Raw genomic sequence first — 20,243 nt, 5'->3', positions numbered from 1 at the left:
TATATATAAATATTAATAAAATAAATAAAAGTGAAAACAAATGCATATACATCACTATGAAAGTTGTCATCATATCCCGGTTGTGTAGATTGGTGTTCATGCTGTTGATTCCTGGGATATTTGGTCCACACTCAGTTACTTACAGACTGCCGCCATATAGCTTGAGTATTGCTGAGTGTGGCGTAAAACTGAACTCACTCATTAACTCTTTTCTCTGAAATCCCATTGGAAGTGAAGTTCAGCTCCATTCCACTTTACCTGCAACGTATGACTAAATAACTATAATATGACCGATATGTTACCAGTGTGACTTAGTTCCACTTAAGCGCTTATCACTATGCTTCATGGGAACAGTTTTGTTTGAACAGTGCGAATGTCTGGTATGAGGTAATACCTGGTGTAAATACATGAATGCAGACATACCACATGCTGAACACTCATGCCCAGGAGTAAATATTGATGTTACGTTGCAGGGAGCCGGTCACATGGTGCCCACAGATCGGCCTGTCCCAGGGCTGGAGATGTTCAAGAGCTTCATCAAAGGCCAGCCTCTAGTATAACTCTCCTAACTTAACCTTTCATTAAATGGTTTCTTAGTTTGGCAAACAAACATACTAGTCATTGATTATCTGGAATGTCTCCATCCATTATCAGATACAGAAATATTTTTGGAAAAATGCTGATTGAAAGAATGAAGTAGGGGAAATTGTGTGTAAAGTTACTAATTGGAGAGATGTCAATTTGATGTCACTTTCCAAACGTTGAATGTCTTCAGGGTATTAATAATAGAATGGACATAAAAATTCTATATGTTCTAATTCTATATGTTAAGGGAATTTACTGGAATTTGTCAACGGGAATGACCAAAACATTTTAAAATGAAAATTTGTTCTCTGTTCACTCCAGTAAGTATTTTAAGAAGAGCAGAAATGACTGTTCATCCCATGTGTCAATTTTAGGCAGCTGCATGTGATACTGTACATATAGAGGTTCACTTAGCGATAGATGGATGCTAGTGTGTTTAAGATTGCCATTATGATTGTACTGCACACAAAATGTTTTTGTAACTAATTCATTCCATGGTGCAGGAAGTCCCTATTATAGATTTATGGCACCTTTCTCCACATTTTTAGATTGAGCTTGTTTCTCACACTGTACTGATTTATTACCAATGGCGACGTTTCCATGGTATCATACCCACTGATGTCATTTGATTCTAGTGCCCATATTTGCAGACATACTTACACAGTGTATTTACAAAGGATCAGCACAAAGCAATTCTTAACTGTTTTCTAGAGAGATGTCTTGTTTTCACATTGAGCCTTTAGCATCTAGAGCGGAAGGTTTACAAAATATTAATCTTTTATCAGTTAAAGCATTCTAAACAGACAACTTTATAAATATTGTAAACTGACTCGAATTTATGGTGATGATTTTCTACAAGTGCTTTTAGCAGGCCTAGGTTAAAGATGTCCTTGTGTATTGTAGTTCCACACTTTGGAAACATTTCAGTTTTATATCCCCTCAACGCTTTGTGGGCAGTGTTCACTGATCAGGGTCATGCTTAGGCTGTGGTTTCCCATCCACATATCAACATTAATACTGTCTCAGGTGGTGTTTGTTACGGACTGATATGTTTTAAACGTCATGTTTGTAGCTGAATATCATATTTTGTATAAATTCATGTTTGTATATTTTAAGTTAAGATTATTTTATGAATAAACTCTTACAACGTATTTAACATTTAGTTTCTTCTGATTTCTGATATCAGAGAATTGGAAGAGTAAATCAGACATCAGACTTTCAGTGAGAGAGTCACAAGTCTCATACTGCAGTGGATTGATTGTCCAGCATTGTGCATGTATACATTGTTGTTTAATATTTAATATAATATTTGTTGGTGATAATCAATGAACTGGTTGACATAGCCATGTCATTGTACCTCAGGTGCATACATGGATGCTCGTGCTGTTGATCATTGGTTTGTTTGATTATATACAGACCACCACCATGTGGATGGATTTGACAAGAAACAAACAAACAAACAAACATGCACGGTGTCCAGCATACAGCCAGGTTCAGTGGTGTCCACTATACAGCTAGTGTGTGTGGTGTCCAGCATATGACCTATATGGGTGATATCCTGCATACAGGTGGTATATATGGTGTCTAGCATATAACCGGTGTCTGTGGTGTCCAGCTTACAGCTGGTGTTGGTGGTGTCCAGTATACATCCGCTGTTGGTAGTGTCCAGCATACAGCTGGTGTTGGTAGTGTCCAGCATACAGCTGGTGTTGGTAGTGTCCAGCATACAGCTAGTGCATGTGGTGTCCACATACAGCTGGTATATATGGTGTCTAGCATACAGCCGGTGTCTGTGGTGTCCAGAATACAGCTGGTGTTTGTGGTGTCCAGTGAACATCTGGTGTTGGTGGTGTCTAGCAGACAGCCAAAGTTAGTGATGTCCAGCATACAGGCGATATAGGCAGTGTCCAGCATACAGCCGAAGTCGGTGGTGTCTAGCATACAGCAAGTCTTTATCTTTATGACATGCCAGATTTAAATTTACCTTATCTGCCTACACATAACTACTGTTTTTGAGTGGCGAGAGATCGGTGGCATTTAGAGGTGAGGGGAGAGCGTTGTTGAGACACAAATCTGTCAACATTAATTTCAAGCTAAAGTGTCTATTCATCAATGATGGATCAACATGGTATACTATACACAGCAACATGTTGGTTGAGATTATGATATTTAAACACAACGCCCATCTCATTATGTGCACCATAATTTTACGGACACCTACTAACGATATTCATGCTTTATGTGTCAACGCCGCTGTATGACAACTACTGGTTCGGACGCTGGATCTGCCAACAAGTTTCTGGATGTTTCTCAGTCACCTACCGCACAAACACAACTGCAACATGCGTTATGTCGGAAAGCATACGTAACATCTCCAGACCATCATCTCCATCATCTTCATCATCAAACTTTACATCATGAGCATCCTATGTGTTTTGTAAAGTAACATTAGTTTCATATCTGAAAACACAACCTTTCTGCTGGTTTCCAAAACAATTCTAGGTGGTGTCTGAAACAACTGCACGAACCAGATGACTAACTGTACTGTCTTCAGATCAAGCTGTGAAAACCAACTGGCTAGCTGTTTTGCTGAGTCTTAATCACCACCTGAAGAAATTAACTAGCCGCTCAGCTAGAAGTCGGAAATGCTACAAATATAGGGAGTGGTGGTGTGTGGTGCAGGTCACAAATCAGTCACACTTAATCAACAGAGAGTCCTTGGATGTGAGATTGTGTTTGCCATCTTGACGTCAGTCTTGCCCCGCGAAGAAGCACACAGGTGCATTGGTTCAAAATTGCCGCTGTTCACCCAACAGAAAATGGGTACCCAGTGGGACTAGTAATACGACTGTTAGGCTTCTAGTACCTCACAAGCAGCTTGAGTCATAATATCCATCAAGCTGTATGCTATGAGCATGTCTCTGCAGCGTGGAATTCAGCTGTACAGTGTTCCCAGAAATTATTGAGAAAATCTTTGTTTTTTTTTCTAATGATGCTAAGATTGGAAAAAGGGCTTTCACTATGCACTAAGCATACTAAATAAGGGAAACAACTCTTGAAGGTTTAGAAGGCAGCTCATTACGTCAAGAGTTATCTCCCTTGTCTGAGCAGACGGCTTCCTGTGTTGACATGGCAGAATTAACAGCAAGAGAGAAAAGAAAGCTCATTCTAGATGATTTTGAAAGGGGTGAGACTGATGCTAAAGTATTTCCTCTAAATGGTATTCCTCTGTCTACAGTATACAGAACTTTGAAGAATATTCAAACAGGAACCGGGATAGAGCACAAAGCAGGGACAGGTCGGCCTAGGAAATTCAGTGTTGTGGATCGCCGAAGACTCGGGCAGATTGTGAGTAGGGGCAAATTGAAAAGTGTTGAGAACATCAGAAATGAAATGATTAGCAGAGGAAGTCCTCAGGTATGCAATGAAACAGTTAGGCAGGAATTACAGAGACTTAATTGGGTGAAAAAACGTGGAATTCCCTCGCCATTGATGAAAGATGCACAAAAGGAAAAACGTTTAAACTGGTGTCGGGCTCATGAAAATCAAGATTGGGATAATGTTTTCTTTTCGGATGAAAGTTCTGTTTGGCTTTTCCCTAATTGTGTGAAAATTTGGACCAAAGATACTGTCAAACCTATCTACCAGCGACCAAAACATAGCCCGAAGTTTCACATGTGGGGTGGCATATCGGCTCGCGGAGTGACGCCATTGTGTGTTTTCACGGGAAACTTGACAAAAGAAAGATACGTTGACATTCTAAATGGTCACCTTCTTCCGACAGCACAAACATTGTATGAAGATGATTGGATTTTCCAACATGATGATGACCCAAAACACACTGCGCGCTACACAAAACAGTGGCTGTCGGGCGAAAATGTTTAAGTTTTAGACTGGCCCAGTTACAGCCCAGACCTAAACCCAATTGAGAATGTGTGGGGAGTCATGAAGGACAGAATAAACCAAAAGGGACTGAGAAATATTGAAGATATGAAGGCCGAGGTGGTCCAATATTGGGATACCCTGTCACACGATTACCTACAAACAATGGATAGTGTGCCCAGGCGTATTCAGGCATGCATTGCTGAGCGAGGAGGTCTAACAAAGTACTAAAACAAGACTGAGACTGTAAAAGGATGATGTTTTAACATGTTTATGTAAGTAAAACGCCAGAAGTTAATAAACGTAATGAGTTACATGACGCAACATGATTCTCAATAATTTCTGGGAATACTATATATAGGAGGTCATATAGTTATTATCATACTGGATAGCTGTCTCGGTTTAATATACTCATGGAAACAAATAAGGGGACACATGAAAGTACAAGTGTTCCTTTATTTATTTCCAAAGTTTAACCCACAATGCAAAACATACCTTGTGAAAAAACCTGGAAAGGAATACAGGAGCACTTGAACTTTCATGTGCTCCCTTACTTGTATATTTGTTCTGTTGAAGATTACACTTTCTTAGTAAAGTACCAATTCTAGTACAAGTATTTGTTTTGGTTTGGTCCACTTTCACTTTCAACCAGCAGATGATATCATTTTGAGACATCCAGTATAGGAGACATCCAGTTCACATTTGCCAGAGGATACACAGAATACATGATCTGGACTACTGGTTGTCATGGAAGCTGTGTCGGCTGAGTGGGTTTTATGTGGCGTTGTGTATATGTCAAAGTCTAAATAACCCAGGGTTCTTTGGTTAAGTGTCTTGGAGCAAGTTCTGGTTGAGTCTGAACAGTATGTCGACATTCAAAGATGTGAACAGATTTACCTTGGAGCAAATTAGAACATTTGCAAGCCAACTAACACACAGTCTATTTCTTGTTTTAACGCCAGCCTGACTTTGTGGCAGTGTTAGCTGTTACCAAATAATGATTACAAAAACAAAAAACCCTAACTTTATGGAAGATGCACTGAATAGAACACAACATTTCTCATATACATATTTGTTTGGTTTAAAGTTATACAGACGTGAATCACAATGCTCCTGTTATGAGTCTCCTGTAAAAGGGATCTGGTAAAATGACAAGCTACGAAGTACATACCATGTTATTTATATTTATTTACAATTTTCTATGTACAAAGCTTATGTCACATCAGAACCACTAAAAAAGTCCTTTTTTTGAGATGGGGGACATCTAGGTCTTATATCATCTTTGAGTGCTCTCTTCCATGTCACTGTGTGCTTCAATCACAGTCTCCAGGTCACCTCAACTTCATCTGTTCGAAACCTGAAACCATCCATCACATGTTAGACTCAAGTATAGTGAGGGATATATGCAAGTTTTGAAATTATGAAACATGATCTCTTTATTCACTGACAATCTGTTGAAATATCAATCATATAAATACCAATATCTCTTAACTTATTTTTTCCAGTATAGTTAACAGTATCTATATTGCACCACCTGTCAGCATATGTGCAGTTCAGGTGTAAAGCTATTACCTTTTTAACCAATTCCTTACAACTACATAAAGTAGTGAGTGAATATAACTAACACCACCTTAACTGTATCTATATTACATTACTGCTAGTCAGCTTAATGTGAAGGGCACATGTACAACTATTAGTGAGTTGAGTGAGTGTGTTGTGTTTTACACAGTCTGAAGTATTCAATACATATCACTCCAAGAGAACTCGAGAAATGGTTCCACATATTGTAGCCATGTGGTGAATCAAGTCTTCAGTGTGACGAGTAAACATTTTAACTGCTGGGCTACCCCACCACCCTCTGACAATAGTAGGAACAGAATCAAGACAAACTGTTGAGTCATTAAATTTTCCTGGCTCAGCTGAGTCTGCCGAGTGAATTCCATTGCCTCCACAACACACCACTTCTCCATTACATGTACCACGACTTCAGTTCTATGTATATATTAAAACATGGGAGTTACCATCACCTCTGCGCTGTAATCTCTTTCTGAACAAACCATTATGCTACAAAAAATGTAGGATTGCATTTCCTACCTCTGTGTACAGCTTGTTTCGTTGAGCGGAGTAGTCTCCCCTGCTTTAAACATCTCCCATCCTGCCTGTGCAATCATGGCACCATTGTCAATACAGAACCTACAAGACAATATTCTTCTGTACTGAGTGAGGGAGTGAGTGTGTGAGACTTGCCAGGTCTATAGTTTCATGAAATCTGTGAAACCAAAGAGCAAAGGTATGGTTCTATCTGTGAATGAGTGAGTATTAAGTTTATGCCACATTCAGCAATTTGCAAGATATACTGCAGTCTGTATGTAATTGAGTCTGATCCATACAATCCCATGATCAACAGCATGAGTATCAATCTATGCAGCTGGGGTATGATGACATACGTAAACAAAAGTCATCAGAAGATGACATATCCCCCCGGGCCCCACATATTTGAAAGGACAAATCATCTGACAGTTACTTGATGTTTTTTAGACTAAGATTGAATCGTTTCCATGGAAATCATGAAAAATATAAATGCCATATTTCTGCAAACAACAAAAGGCACCACTTAAAGATCTGTCCCATATGTCTGCCAAGATCTGTTGAAAGATACAAAATGGTTTTCAAATTAAGCCCATCCATCCATTTTGAGACTAAGTCTGAATAGTTTCCGTGGAAACCAGGAAAAATAAAAATGCCAAGACTTTGTAAATAGGAAAAGGCACAAGTTTGTGGTCTGCCTCACATATCTGCCAAGTTTTGCTGAAAGATACTAAATAGTTTTCAAGTTGTGCTCCGGTAACGAAGCCCATCCCTCCCTATTTAGGCAAAGTCTGAATCCTTTCCATGGAAACCTAGAAAATGATAAATCACAAGAACCTGTAAATAGCAAAAAGCACCACTATTGGGGTCTGTCACACATATTTTTGCTGATAGATAATAGGAATTTTTTAGTTATTGAAACAAAACACACCTCTCACTTTTGAGACAAAGTCCGAAATGTTTCCATGGAAACAGATTAAATAATAAATCACAAAAACCTGTGAACAGCAAAAGGCATCACTTTACGTTCTGACTCATATAACTACCAAGTTTTGCTGATAGATATTAGGAACTTTCTGAGTTTTTGAAAAACACACCTCTCACTTTTGAGACAAAGTCTGAAACATTTCAATGGAAACAGAGAAAATAATAAATCATAAAAACATGTAAATAGCAAAAGGCACCACTTTAGGTTCTGACTCATATATCTACCAAGTCTTGCAGAAACATATTGAATGGTTTTTGAGTTCTGCTCCGGAAAAGAAGCCCATCCCTCCATTAGACTAAGACCAAAACGTTCCATGGAAAAACAAAAAAACTTTAAATGTCAAAAATCTGTAAATAGCACAAGGCACAACCATACGTTCAGATTATTATATCTCTCAAATTTGCTCTAAAAATATTGGAAATTTTTTTAGTTATGCTCCGGAAACAAAATTATTATGGACGGACAGACAGATGGACGGACAGACGGACGGACAGAGGTGTCAACTATATCCCCCCACATTACAGGCCAAGGGGATAACAAAGTCAGTGACCCTGACCACCCGATCCCATTTTGATGCTTCCTATGACAAAATTTGGGTGAGGTACTTGCACATATTGAATGAGGCAATACATAAGAAACTAACAAGAAACACAAACAACATAACATGATCATCACTGCTTACCAAATTAAGAAAACATTATTCTGTGAAAATTCAAGTCCAAAATGATGCAGTGTTCAAATTCATCCAGCTGTCAAGAAGGCTACAGCAAACAAATTAACAGGTGCTTCAAGGGAGCTAACTCTTGGTCACAAACCTCTGATCTGTAGCATAAAGAATTGCCTCCCTTTCTTCAGCCATCTTCTCCATCATGTCTTGAAGTCTTTTATTGCCTGGATCAGAGTAAAGGTAGTCTTATATGCCTACACCAGTGTAACTTAAATAAATCGAAAGACAATTTGTACTCTTCTACTCAAAATTCTTTCTGAACCTCAAACCTTGCACATGGACCAGAAAAATCTGAAGATTTGTTTTATTCTTAATTAAACTAATTTCAAAATGTTTTCCTCAGTTTAATATTTGAAAAGTGAAAGATTATGCTACAGGTGATTATCAGGTGAAAACCTATTTCCAACTGTGTATTTATCCCCATGTTGTACAGTTCCAAGTGCAGACATGGAAGCCCTTTGTACAAGAGACAAGCGAGCCATTATAATGGGTAGGGATACAGTCACATACCAAAGTATTAAAGCTGAAGGGATCTACATAAACACATAGTTGTCCTAGATTCAGCAAAAACGAAAAATGATCGATCAGCATGTTCCTTTGCATAAAGTGTGTTCTACTGCATTCTAGCTGCTTTAGCATTCTGCAGGAGACCATTGATGACTCAACCAAAGTGTTGTAGGTAATTCTCTGCATCATTGCCAGTAGCCATACACATAACTGCTATATACAAAAGCACATACCTGCTCATAAATTTACACACATTCACACATTTAGTGGCCCCAAACCCAATTTGTTAAGTCAATTGGAATCATTCATGACTTTGGTGGGCTGATGAAAGTGGCACCAGCGAGATAACGGAGAGTTGGAGATTTGATTTTGTTTAAGACAAACAAGGGACACAGACATCCATTCTTCCCTGGAATCATTACATGGATGATTCTACATCATTATTCATTACAAACATGAGCAAGAAAAGCAGGTAACCATTGTAACAACATGAAAGATGGTGAGAATGACAAGACTTACATCCCACTCCTCCCACGATCATGACTTCTTGGGACTTGCAGTGTGCCATGGCTCGCTCTGCAATACATTATAAGTTGTTCACTGGTCACGAGGGAAGCAAGGGTTGAGGTACCATCAATGTATTTTTATGTTCCCTGAGCGTGAAGGGACCAGTGAAACAATGTGTTCATCCTACCAAACACCTCAATGTTAATTTTGATCTGTTTGAAGCATGGGTATCAGATCATACACTTCAGCCAGGCTTTACGAATCTTGCTGTTTTGTCCAACTGGCATTGTCTCCATAAAGTCGCTGCGATGTAATTCCCCCTCTTAATATTCACAGGGACTACATTTGAACATTTTGTAACAATTTATTTATACGAAAGGGAGCCATATGTTTTCGTAGCCATCACCAGATTTTGCAGACGACACAAGGAAAACAGATTTAGAGTTATCTCCCTTCCATTGATTTCCCTTCAGAAAACATTGGTAATTTCCATGCATCATGCATCTTTTAATGTTATTCGAGATAAAACAGTTACTAAAACGAAGTACCGAATGAGTCGCTATTGGCATTGCAATGTACCTGAGTGTAAGCAGAGTACACAGAAAATAACAGGTGCTCAGCTAATCAGAAAACGACATTTATGTGTGAGGTAAGATAAAGGGTTATGCACAGTTCACACTCATATACTCATGATAGTTTGTACCATTAACAATGTCCCGTCATTGTCAGTGAGACACATGATATGATGCATAAAGTCAGAACTGGCTTTGATGTTCAATTCCATGCATGAGGAACAAAACACCTTTGTACAGAGTATGCACACTATGTTTTTCCTCCATACATGAATGTCAAACAATGAAAAATATGAATGTCACTTCATAAATATATGAGTCAACAATTCAACAAATTAACATAAAAACACGGTAGACAAAATATAGACTCAGGGACACTGTCAAAAGTGGACAAGCAAACAAGCCCACTGACCATTACGTCATTCAGACAATCTGGGCCTAGATTTTCAAAGCTCTCTTAGTGCTAAGTTAGTCGTAAGCGCCATACATCAACTGTGACTTACGACCGTCGTAGCACTAAAAGTCCTTCGAAAATCTGGGCCCAGCGCTAGAGAAACTAGACAGCATGACCTAGTGTCACATTGCTTTGTTAGCTAAAGATATACTATATCACATGACTTGCTATCTATTTACTCATCTCTACCTGGTATGTGATGTCAATTACATGTAAAGTTTACCTGTCATCTGAACCAAAACTCATCTGTAAAGTTTCACCTGGGAAAAGACTGGTAACCCTGTAATCTGTAACTGCAGACGGACTAGTTCCATCTGTAATCTCCTTCTAGGCACAGATAAGTCTCACTTGTACAATAACCTTGGGATGGCATTAGTCTCATGTGTAAAGTCCATCTGGGGACTGGATATAATTTAGATACCCTTAACCATGGGACACATTAGTTTCATCTTATTCCCATAAGTAGTGAGTGAGGGAGTAGGGTTTTACACCACTTTAGCAATATTCCAGCATTATCATGGGTCGGAACAAAAGAAATGGGTTCACACATTGTACCCAAGTGGGGAATCGAACCTGGGTCTTTGGCCCCTCGAGAGTCTCACCACTCTTCTACATTTCAGAACAGTCTCACCTGTAATCTCTACCTGGAAACTTATAATTCTCATCTGTAATCTCCACCTATAGTCCATATAGCTCAAAAGCGGACTGATGAATTGCTATGTAACTCAAAAACTACTACGCATAACATACTCAATGAAACGCTGATCATAATCAAAACATCGTACCAACTGTGAGAAAACATGGAGACAGCACAGCACAAGTTAATGAGTAAATAACTTTATCGGCACAAGTGCACATGCTTCTCGAACACCTGGCTATGCCTTTCTCGGCACTTCTCCCTCGTAATAAACACTGAACTGTGTCAATATTCTAATGATAGTCTGTTAAAAAAATTCTTCAAAAACCTAACAGAGTTGGTATGCTGTATTGATTATGATCAGCATTTCATTGAGTATGTTATGCTTATTAGTTTTCAAGTTACATAGCAATTCATCCGTCCGCTTTTGAGCCAAACAAACTATATGTACAAATTATTCTTACCTGTAATCACATCCTGTGCACTAAATAGTCTCACCTGTACCTTCCCTTGGAGGTGATTAGTCTCACCTGTAATCTCTACCAGCATAGCGAAGACTGTTTCCTGCAGGGAGAAGCACAGATCCTCCGGTGTGTATTCCCCCGACTTTACCAGCTGAGGGGCTCTCTCCTGCATTCACAGATATAATGTCCCACTTCAGAACTAGGTGCACATAAACAGGTGCTTTGCATGACACAATTCTATAATGACAATAGGAGATGTTGACTAAGCCCTTGAAATTCTGTCATGCCATAGTTCATTATTACATTTGGTGTTGGGTGGTGGCTGTTAAACCTTAACATGCAGTGCTGTGACTGACCTCAATGTAGGACAGTAGACCTGAGAAGGATACATCCATCCCCTTCACTGCATACGGTAGCTCCAGGAACTTGTTCCCCCTGCAGAAAAACAAATTAACCCTATTGTAAATGCAACACAACATCCCTACTACAAATACAATACAATTTTTTCACTGAATATACAAAATAAATATCCCTACTGTGAATCCAACAATACAAAATTCTCACTGAATATACAAAATAAATATCCCTACAGTAATTACAACATCCCCACTGTACACAACATCCCAACTGTGAATACAACAATTCAAAGTCCCTACTGAAAGTACAACACAACATCAATACTATGAACAAATGACACTATCACATACACAGAGTAAATAGTCTGTCTCAGAATCCCTGAACCACATTACTTTCCATTCTGCCCAGCCCTTCCTGTCCTACAGCCCCTAATGAAGCTTAGTAAATGCTAACACAACAGCCTTTCCCTTCAGTTTGAATGGAGTTGTTTGTATCTGTCAAAATAATTAGTGCACGTCTAAAACGGTGACAGCAGCAGCTGTGTGCTGAATCCAACTACATGAATGGACTGCCTACCGTTTTGCCATCTGCTCTATGTTGTAGCCTGGACTGGGGTCATTAGACAACTGCAACAGACAAGGTGTCAATTATTGGCCTGGAACATCACATGGTGTCCCTGCTCAAGAAATCAAGAAACAGACATGAGCTTATACTGTTAGACAGACAATAATATTGCTGCAAGGACAATCACAGCTTATAACAACAAGGTCCTTCTAGACAGTAAATCATTTGGGAGTTGTTTAGCCAACCTGCTGACATACCTTTAGAACTCTAGCCAACCTACGACATATCTTTAGAACTTGGGCAAACCTACTGACATACCTTTAGAACTCAGGCAAACCTACTGACATACCTTTAGAACTCTGGCGAACCTGTCCAAGCAGTTTCCAACAGCAATGTCAATTGTTTCGCCAAATATTCTATACCTACGATGAGAGTATGCTATCACCTGCAACAGAGACACAGCATGCCAGATCACACAATAACTCAAGGAACCATGAAATCACAATAACAATGAAAACGCCTTTGTTTCAAGAATACTCTAACCTTGACTAGCTGCAAACTTGCTCATGTGGCTCTAACACTCCAATATTGTGTTTCAACAGCCGATGGCAGAGTATGGCAAACGCATGGAGAATGGTTTTCCAAAGTGTGTATTGTTGAAAATGAGTCATGGGATGGTCCAATCATCATGGTGTGAGGTGCAATCAGTCTGAACAGAGAGTTGGTCCCGTGGTGTTCCAGAATCACGGTCCAGGATGTAGAAATGGTGTGACAGCTACTTGCTATACTGACCAAGTCATAAGACCTCACCCTGTACCACATGTTGAAAGTCAAAGAAATCATATCTTCCAACAAGACAACACTCCGGCTCACACTACAAGAGTACTACTGGACTTCCTAAGACAACATGGCATCCAAACACTACAATGGCCTGCACTTGGTTCGAGTACAACACCTTTGGGGTGAAACTCAAAGAAGACTGAATCACCTCTAACCAATGACAACAACCCCGGCTGGACATGATCAGGCATTTCACAGAATACATAACAAGTGCCTATTGCCTTCATCAACATGTTAATTCATTCCATGTACGGACGACACTATGGCCACTATGGAGGCCAACACGATACTGACTTCGAGGTGTCTTAGTGGTGCCATTTTTGGTGAATTTGTTTGTGTGAACTTCGAAATTCTGTCCAGTTTGAACGAAATCCTCCAGTTTGTTTGTGTAGTCAGAGCAAATTAAAGTGTGTCGTTCAAGAAACCTCTTTCAATGTGCATTTGTTTTGCAGTTCAGTATATTTAATCTAAAATGTGACTGACCTGGGTGTTCCCGCCACTGACGTACAGAACTGTAGGGTTCTTGGCCCCTGTGATCAGACGTCCCATCTCTATGTCTGTCCTAGTTAAGGAACTTTACAAACACTGCACACTGTCTACCTCCTCCAGCACTGACGATGTAACGGCAGTAATGTTCAGCATTAAGTCAAACATTGTCAGTTGATGATAATTGATAATAAGTCTGATCAATCCTGATCTCCTGTTCCATATACTCACATCAACCAACAAGCATGGAATACTGGGGACCGACATGGAATAGACAGGCGCATAAAATCACTGAAATACTCACATGTCTGAAAGCACTGGGTAATGGAAAATGAAATACCCATTCAACATTCATAACACCCTCTCCAAAGTATACAGTGGGTACAGTACCTACAGGAGCTAAATCTCTATCTAGAGCTCGGGGTAATGGCACCCAAGGAGGGTACACAAAGAAGGATACGACCAATGCAATGGTTGACCGCCACAATGGGTTTCTGCCACAACTGAGCCACAGTACGTGCCACAATAGCAGTTGATACTAGTGGTGCCCCCATCCCTGGTCCTGAAATACAATCAGAACTATCAACAGCAGGATATCTGTATTACCAGTCACAAAATCTGTATTGCAAGTGAGCAAACTGTTTTACCAATAACCATACATGTACAGTGTTCCCAGAAATTATTGAGAAAATCTTTGTTTTTTTTCTAATGATGCTAAGATTGGAAAAAGGGCTTTCACTATGCACTAAGCATACTAAATAAAGGAGACAACTCTTGAAGGCTTAGAAGGCAGCTCATTATGTCAAGAGTTATCTCCCTTGTCTGAGCAGACGGCTTCCTGTGATGACATGGCAGAATTTACAGCAAGAGAGAAAAGAAAGCTCATTCTAGATGATTATGAAAGGAGTGAGGCTGATGCTAAAGTGTTAGCTTGTAGACATGGTATTCCTCTGTCTACAGTATACAGAACTTTGAAGAATATTCAAACAGGAACCGGGATAGAGCACAAAGCAGGGGCAGGTCGGCCTAGGAAATTCAGTGTTGTGGATCGCCGAAGACTTGGGCAGATTGTGAGTAGGGGCAAATTGAAAAGTGTTGAGAACATCAGAAATAAAATGATTAGCAGAGGAAGTCCTCAGGTATGCAATGAAACAGTTAGGCAGGAATTACAGAGACTTAATTGGGTGAAAAAACGTGGAATTCCCTCGCCGTTGATGAAAGATGCACAAAAGGAAAAACGTTTAAACTGGTGTCGGGCTCATGAAAATCAAGATTGGGATAATGTTTTCTTTTCGGATGAAAGTTCTGTTTGGCTTTTCCCTAATTGTGTGAAAATTTGGACCAAAGATACTGTCAAACCTATCTACCAGCGACCAAAACATAGCCCGAAGTTTCACATGTGGGGTGGCATATCGGCTCGCAGAGTGACGCCATTGTGTGTTTTCACGGGAAACTTGACAAAAGAAAGATACGTTGACATTCTAAATGGTCACCTTCTTCCGACAGCACAAACATTGTATGAAGATGATTGGATTTTCCAGCATGATAATGACCCAAAACACACTGCGCGCTACACAAAACAGTGGCTGTCGGGCGAAAATGTTTAAGTTTTAGACTGGCCCAGTTACAGCCCAGACCTAAACCCAATTGAGAATGTGTGGGGAGTCATGAAGGACAGAATAATCCAAAAGGGACTGAGAAATATTGAAGATATGAAGGCCGAGGTGGTCCAATACTTGGATACCCTGTCACACGATTACCTACAAACTTTGATGGGTAGTGTGCCTAGGCGTATTCAGGCATGCATTGCTGAGCGAGGAGGTCTAACAAAGTACTAAAACAAGACTGAGATTGTAAAAGGATGATGTTTTAACATGTTTATGTAAGTAAAACGCCAGAAGTTAATAAACGTTATGAGTTACATGACGCAACATGATTCTCAATAATTTCTGGGAATACTATATTATTATTAACAACACATTGCAAAGCAAATCAGTTTTGTGATAATGCATTACATACTAGCTTCAATATGCACCACATCCAAGGTTCCACATACTCTGCTACTGGTTGAAGCTAGTGTTATTAACCAGTAGCTAAGCCAAACTTTGCTGATGCAGTCATCATAGATTGTATCCACGTTCAGTAGAAGTACCCACCTTTAGTGTAACAGACTACATCTATCTGCTGCGGCTTGATGTTGGCTTCTTCCAGAGCCTGTTGGAGAACCTGTAGGATGTGCTCCCGATGGTGCTTAGCTGTATCTCGTGGCAGGAACCCTGTGCAGGACGTCAACATGGCTGAGTACCAGTACCACTCCCACCACCCAAACTTAACACTCCATAATTACAGCTGGCAACGATCTATCAGCACTGCATTTCTTTTCCATACAAGATGTTTCAATTTCTACCTTAACACTGAAACAGACCTGATCAACTCTGAATGGGAAACATTAATTAAAGAATATAACAGTGTTATCAAGACATGTCACAAGTGGTGTGAGCCATTGATCTGTACAACTCTGGTCATGGAGTCAAAGCCTATATTTCTTCTGATAATGATTCTCTAGTCATCAGCAAGAAGCTGAATGTGTTCCAAACTTGCTACCATTGATTGCACCATCCACACTTAACCTGGCTCCCTTCAGGTTGTCATATTGTACAAGTGTTAATCCGTTATTTAGAGTGAGTGAGTGAGTTTAGTTTTACGCCGCACTCAGCAATATTCCAGCTATATGGCGGCGGTCTGTAAATAATCGAGTCTGGACCAGACAATCCAGTGATCAACAACAGGAGCATCAATCTGCGCAATTGGGAACCGATGACATGCGTCAACCAAGTCAGCGAGCCTGACCACCCGATCCCGTTAGTCGCCTCTTACGACAAGCTGAGTCGCCTTTTATGGCAAGCATGGGTTGCTGAAGGCCTATTCTACCCCGGGACCTTCACGGGTCCCGTTATTTAGACCAGAAAGGGCCAAGCTTACCTTCTCCTGGAGGTGTAATGTATGTATGACGGGGATTTGACAAGACAACGCCATCTTGTATAATCCCAATGCCAAGCTTGTTGGCACTGCCTTCGAAGCCAATAGCTATCACCATTCTTCTCCAGATACAGTCAGTTATGCTGAATTCAGAAGAGATACAACACAAAATTCATGTGATCTCATAACAAAATAAGGTTATAGGAAAGTAAGTATACAGTGTCTATTCTAGAACTGAAAATCTAGGAGGGTTTTGTCACCCCCTCACAAAAAAGGAGGGGGAATTTGGAAAATGTAGGAGGGAATACCTGTATTACCATCTTTCAAAATAGTGTGAATGTACGAAAGTTACTGCAACCACCACCAGTGAAACTATTGCTCATTTTATTTGGCTACAATAGTTACATATCTCAGCACCAAGCTCATTTTGAGAGAGGCATGGCCATTCTTTCAACCATTTTTTTCTGAAAAACACTTGGTTTGTTTTTTTCAGAGTCAGAGGGACCGGGGTCAGTCTTGGGGTTTTGCTCGCCTTTCAATTTACACGTCTCCTTAACAGACATATCAGCCTGGGGAGATGTGGCTGACACTGTTGCTTTCTCAGTGGTATTTTGTGCAAAAAATGTGACATATTTTCATTCTTTTGCATGACATTATTCGCTAGAAATTACCACAAACCGTTGTAAATAAGAATTTCGTATTCAGTTGTCATCTACAACTTCAAGTGATAATATTGTCTGATTTCGAAAACAAGGCTAAAACGAACTGATGTTCTAAAAAGATCGACGAAACTGTGGTTTGCAAGTGCTGTACACATGCACTGTGTCTAGAGATCATAGTCTAACATTGTCAATTAATTAATTAATTAAGTGCAGTTTACCAGGCGCGCTACCCAGCGACTGCTGAGCGCTTGCTAATGAGCATGCTGCTGTATCCTTAACCCTTGGGCACCCCCCTTCTAGATCCTTAACCCTTGGGCACCCCCCTTCTAGATCCTTTACCCTTGGGCAACCCCCTTATAGATCCTTAGCCCTTGGGCACCCCCCTTCTAGATCCTTTACCCTTGGGCAACCCCCTTATAGATCCTTAGCCCTTGGGCACCCCCCTTCTAGATCCTTAGGGTTAGTGAATAAAGGTTAGGGTTGGCTTACCTTTGGTGTGAGTATATCCATCAAAAAAAAATTGAAAAATTGTGCCTGGTAAAGTGCACTACTCCCAGAAATGTGACCTATTTTCATACTGATATGAATGGAATTTTGTTTCCCCAGTGCTGACAGTGGTTTTAACCAAGGGAGGTCACTCTGTTATGTTTACATGTTGTCACTCGAACTTGACTCGGTGACCGACTCCGATTTAAAATGTCATCCCTTGGCAATATAAAGCTTTTTTTGTATGTTTTTTGAAAATTAAGTACAGAGCAAATTACTATGCACGCCAGTTCACGCTGTTGTTTTTATGAGGGGCAATTTGATCATTATTAGCGTGAATCGCACCATCGCCCATCCGAGAATAGACACTGAGTATAAATGTTCCTTTCCCCAAAAAACAGCACAGTGCTGGTTTCTAACCTTTGCCCAGTGGTCAGTGTAGTATTTGTGAATATTAATTTTTGAACAGGAGTAAGTAAATATATAATCAGGTATTTACTACAGGTGTTCCAATGATCAAAAATAATGTTAAAGTTATCAAAAGAATCATTAAAAATAATTTTTGACTGTAAAAACACATTTTTGACAAATCGCAATTTTGCTGATTGAGTATAACACACTTGAATGAAGTAAACTAACCATTAAATTTGATGAATATTCACAAACAGAACATGCACTAAACAGCATAAAGCTATACATGTGCATTACATTCAGAGTTTCTTATTCATCACTATGGTAATTATTAGCACAGCCCTGTCTGTGAATCAACTGTCCATCTATAGTGAATGTAATGAGATACACTGATAAATATATGCTGTATAAATAAACAGAATTACATTATCATTGATTATAAAAAAATGCGAGAGCCCCTTGAAATTGGTGATATGGTTTCACTTACAGTGAAGGACACACTTGTACTCAATTTGAACTTGTCAAATGCTGGTATAGCACTGTAAGCTCAACACTGTAATAGAGAGGAAACATATATTCTCTATGATTTTAACCTGCTGTTATGTATTTAAGATGGATTTGGTCAGTGTTTCTCATACTGATCTTGTCACAAGAGGTGCTTAAGGGGATCTAGCTGGCAGGTTGCTCGACATGGTTGGTGTTTGCCATGTTATTCCATTTCAGTGTCAATCTGACTAAATTAGATAATTTGCCGACAGTCGTCCTTTTGGCATTGCAGAATCAAGTATTAGTAATCAACAAGACAAAACAACTAATTTCGCAATTCGTATGATGAGTTCTAACTTTAAGTTAGTGTATCACAAACTCAAAAGTAGGGTTAGAATTTGGGGTTAGGTTTAGGCACCCTTTACGATCCTTTGGTTTGGGATTACGGTTAGCAGGTTAGAGGCCCTTTACGATCCTTTGGGTTAGGATTTGGGGTTAGGGTCAGGTACCCTTGCCGATCTTTAGGGAGCGCTTATTAGTATGAAAATGCACCCGGTAAAGTGCAGTACTCTCTGATTATAATCTGATAAGCTGGTCAGGTGTCGAAGTCTGTCTATTTTCACACGGGTCACTGATACTGTGCCGACAGTGCATGGTCAGGTGGTGCTCAGGAGCGTTTGGCCTCATTGCTTCGGTGCTGACTCTTACCCAAACTCTACTCCGGGGAATCTGTTGAAAGAACACGCCGAAACAAATGGAGTTGGTGATTTCAAATGTTACACAAATAATGACTGAAAATGAAATGATGTTACGTTGCGTCACATCACAACAACAAACACATGTGCTTCCTGACCGGAAGTAAATACATCTGGGTTGGTTGAAAAGTTGAATGGAAAACAAACGAACTGTGAACCGCGCATATTTCAGGGCAGTCTTGGTAAATATTCACTTCCATAGATCCAAGATCAATATGTTCTCTCACATATTGTCTCAATACACTGAAACTTCCTTCGTATTGGCATTTATGTTTTGGGGTTTTTTTTGGTTTTTTTGCAGATGGATAATATATCTGTGACTTAATAGTGGAGGTATGTATGTTTCCTTACACTGTCGGCCTCACGAGTAATGACAATGACAATGACAATGACAATGACAATACTTTATTACCCCGAAGGGAATTCTCTTTACATTTGAAAGTGAACACATATGAGATTGTTAAAACATAAGTAACTACATACAGATTAAGATACGTAAAACGACAACAAAGACTGACATTTAAAAGGAGGATACTTGATGGAATAAAAGAATTTTGAACTCTTTTAGTTTTAGTTTTAAAACGGGGCATTTCTCTCTCTCTGTGTGTGTGTGTGTGTGTGTGTGTGTGTGTGTGTGTGTGTGTGTGTGTGTGTGTGTGTGTGTGTGTGTGTTTTATTCAATCGGGTGTCTACGTTGGGAAGTTGAGCGAACCAATCACAACTCGCTTTCGCTTTTCAAATTATCAAACCGATTAAAGTTGGCAAAGCAAACCATGCAGAGGTTCTCTGAAAGAGGTAGAAGGATT

The 20,243-nt window shown here is 39.8% G+C and overlaps 2 protein-coding genes across 3 annotated transcripts in view; one reads left to right on the top strand and one right to left on the bottom strand.

The window, feature by feature from the left end:
• Positions 1 to 1,734, top strand: part of LOC137258083 (lysosomal protective protein-like) — a 29,191-nt gene extending 27,457 nt beyond the window's left edge. Inside the window, exon 13 of the mRNA XM_067795636.1 lies at positions 474 to 1,734. Within this exon, the coding sequence (XP_067651737.1) occupies positions 474 to 560 (87 nt within the window). The 3' untranslated portion in view covers positions 561 to 1,734. The remainder of the gene's footprint in view (positions 1 to 473) is intronic.
• Positions 1,735 to 5,635: 3,901 nt separating this feature from the next.
• On the bottom strand, positions 5,636 to 19,561 carry LOC137258084 (probable tRNA N6-adenosine threonylcarbamoyltransferase). 2 transcript variants are annotated; one of them, XM_067795638.1, is made up of 14 exons: positions 19,391 to 19,561; positions 18,684 to 18,749; positions 16,641 to 16,780; positions 15,815 to 15,934; positions 14,119 to 14,220; positions 13,656 to 13,729; positions 12,682 to 12,777; positions 12,345 to 12,394; positions 11,768 to 11,846; positions 11,478 to 11,577; positions 9,297 to 9,353; positions 8,359 to 8,434; positions 6,562 to 6,660; positions 5,636 to 5,824 (listed from the first exon to the last, which is right to left on the bottom strand). In XM_067795638.1, exons 3-14 carry the CDS (start codon positions 16,753 to 16,755, stop codon positions 5,785 to 5,787), a joined length of 1,008 nt encoding a protein of 335 aa, XP_067651739.1. In that variant the 5' UTR covers positions 16,756 to 16,780; positions 18,684 to 18,749; positions 19,391 to 19,561; the 3' UTR covers positions 5,636 to 5,784. The 2 variants fall into 2 exon arrangements, with proteins under 2 accessions (XP_067651739.1, XP_067651738.1); XM_067795637.1 differs by lacking the exon at positions 18,684 to 18,749.
• Between the last annotated feature and the right edge of the window lie 682 nt (positions 19,562 to 20,243).

This window comes from Haliotis asinina, chromosome 12 (genome assembly GCF_037392515.1).
Source record: "Haliotis asinina isolate JCU_RB_2024 chromosome 12, JCU_Hal_asi_v2, whole genome shotgun sequence".
NCBI lineage: Eukaryota > Metazoa > Mollusca > Gastropoda > Lepetellida > Haliotidae > Haliotis > Haliotis asinina.
This window is presented reverse-complemented; position numbering and strand designations above follow the sequence as displayed.

Coding starts and splice junctions, on each gene's coding strand:
- LOC137258084 (XM_067795638.1), bottom strand. CDS start 16,755: ATGGTGATAGCTATTGGCTTCGAAGGCAGTGCCAACAAGCTTGGCATT. Junction 13,730..14,118: donor GGTCAACCATTGCATTGGTC/GTATCCTTCTTT, acceptor TAACTAGGACAG/ACATAGAGATGGGACGTCTG. Junction 11,578..11,767: donor GTCTACTGTCCTACATTGAG/GTCAGTCACAGC, acceptor CTGTGAATGCAG/GAGAGAGCCCCTCAGCTGGT.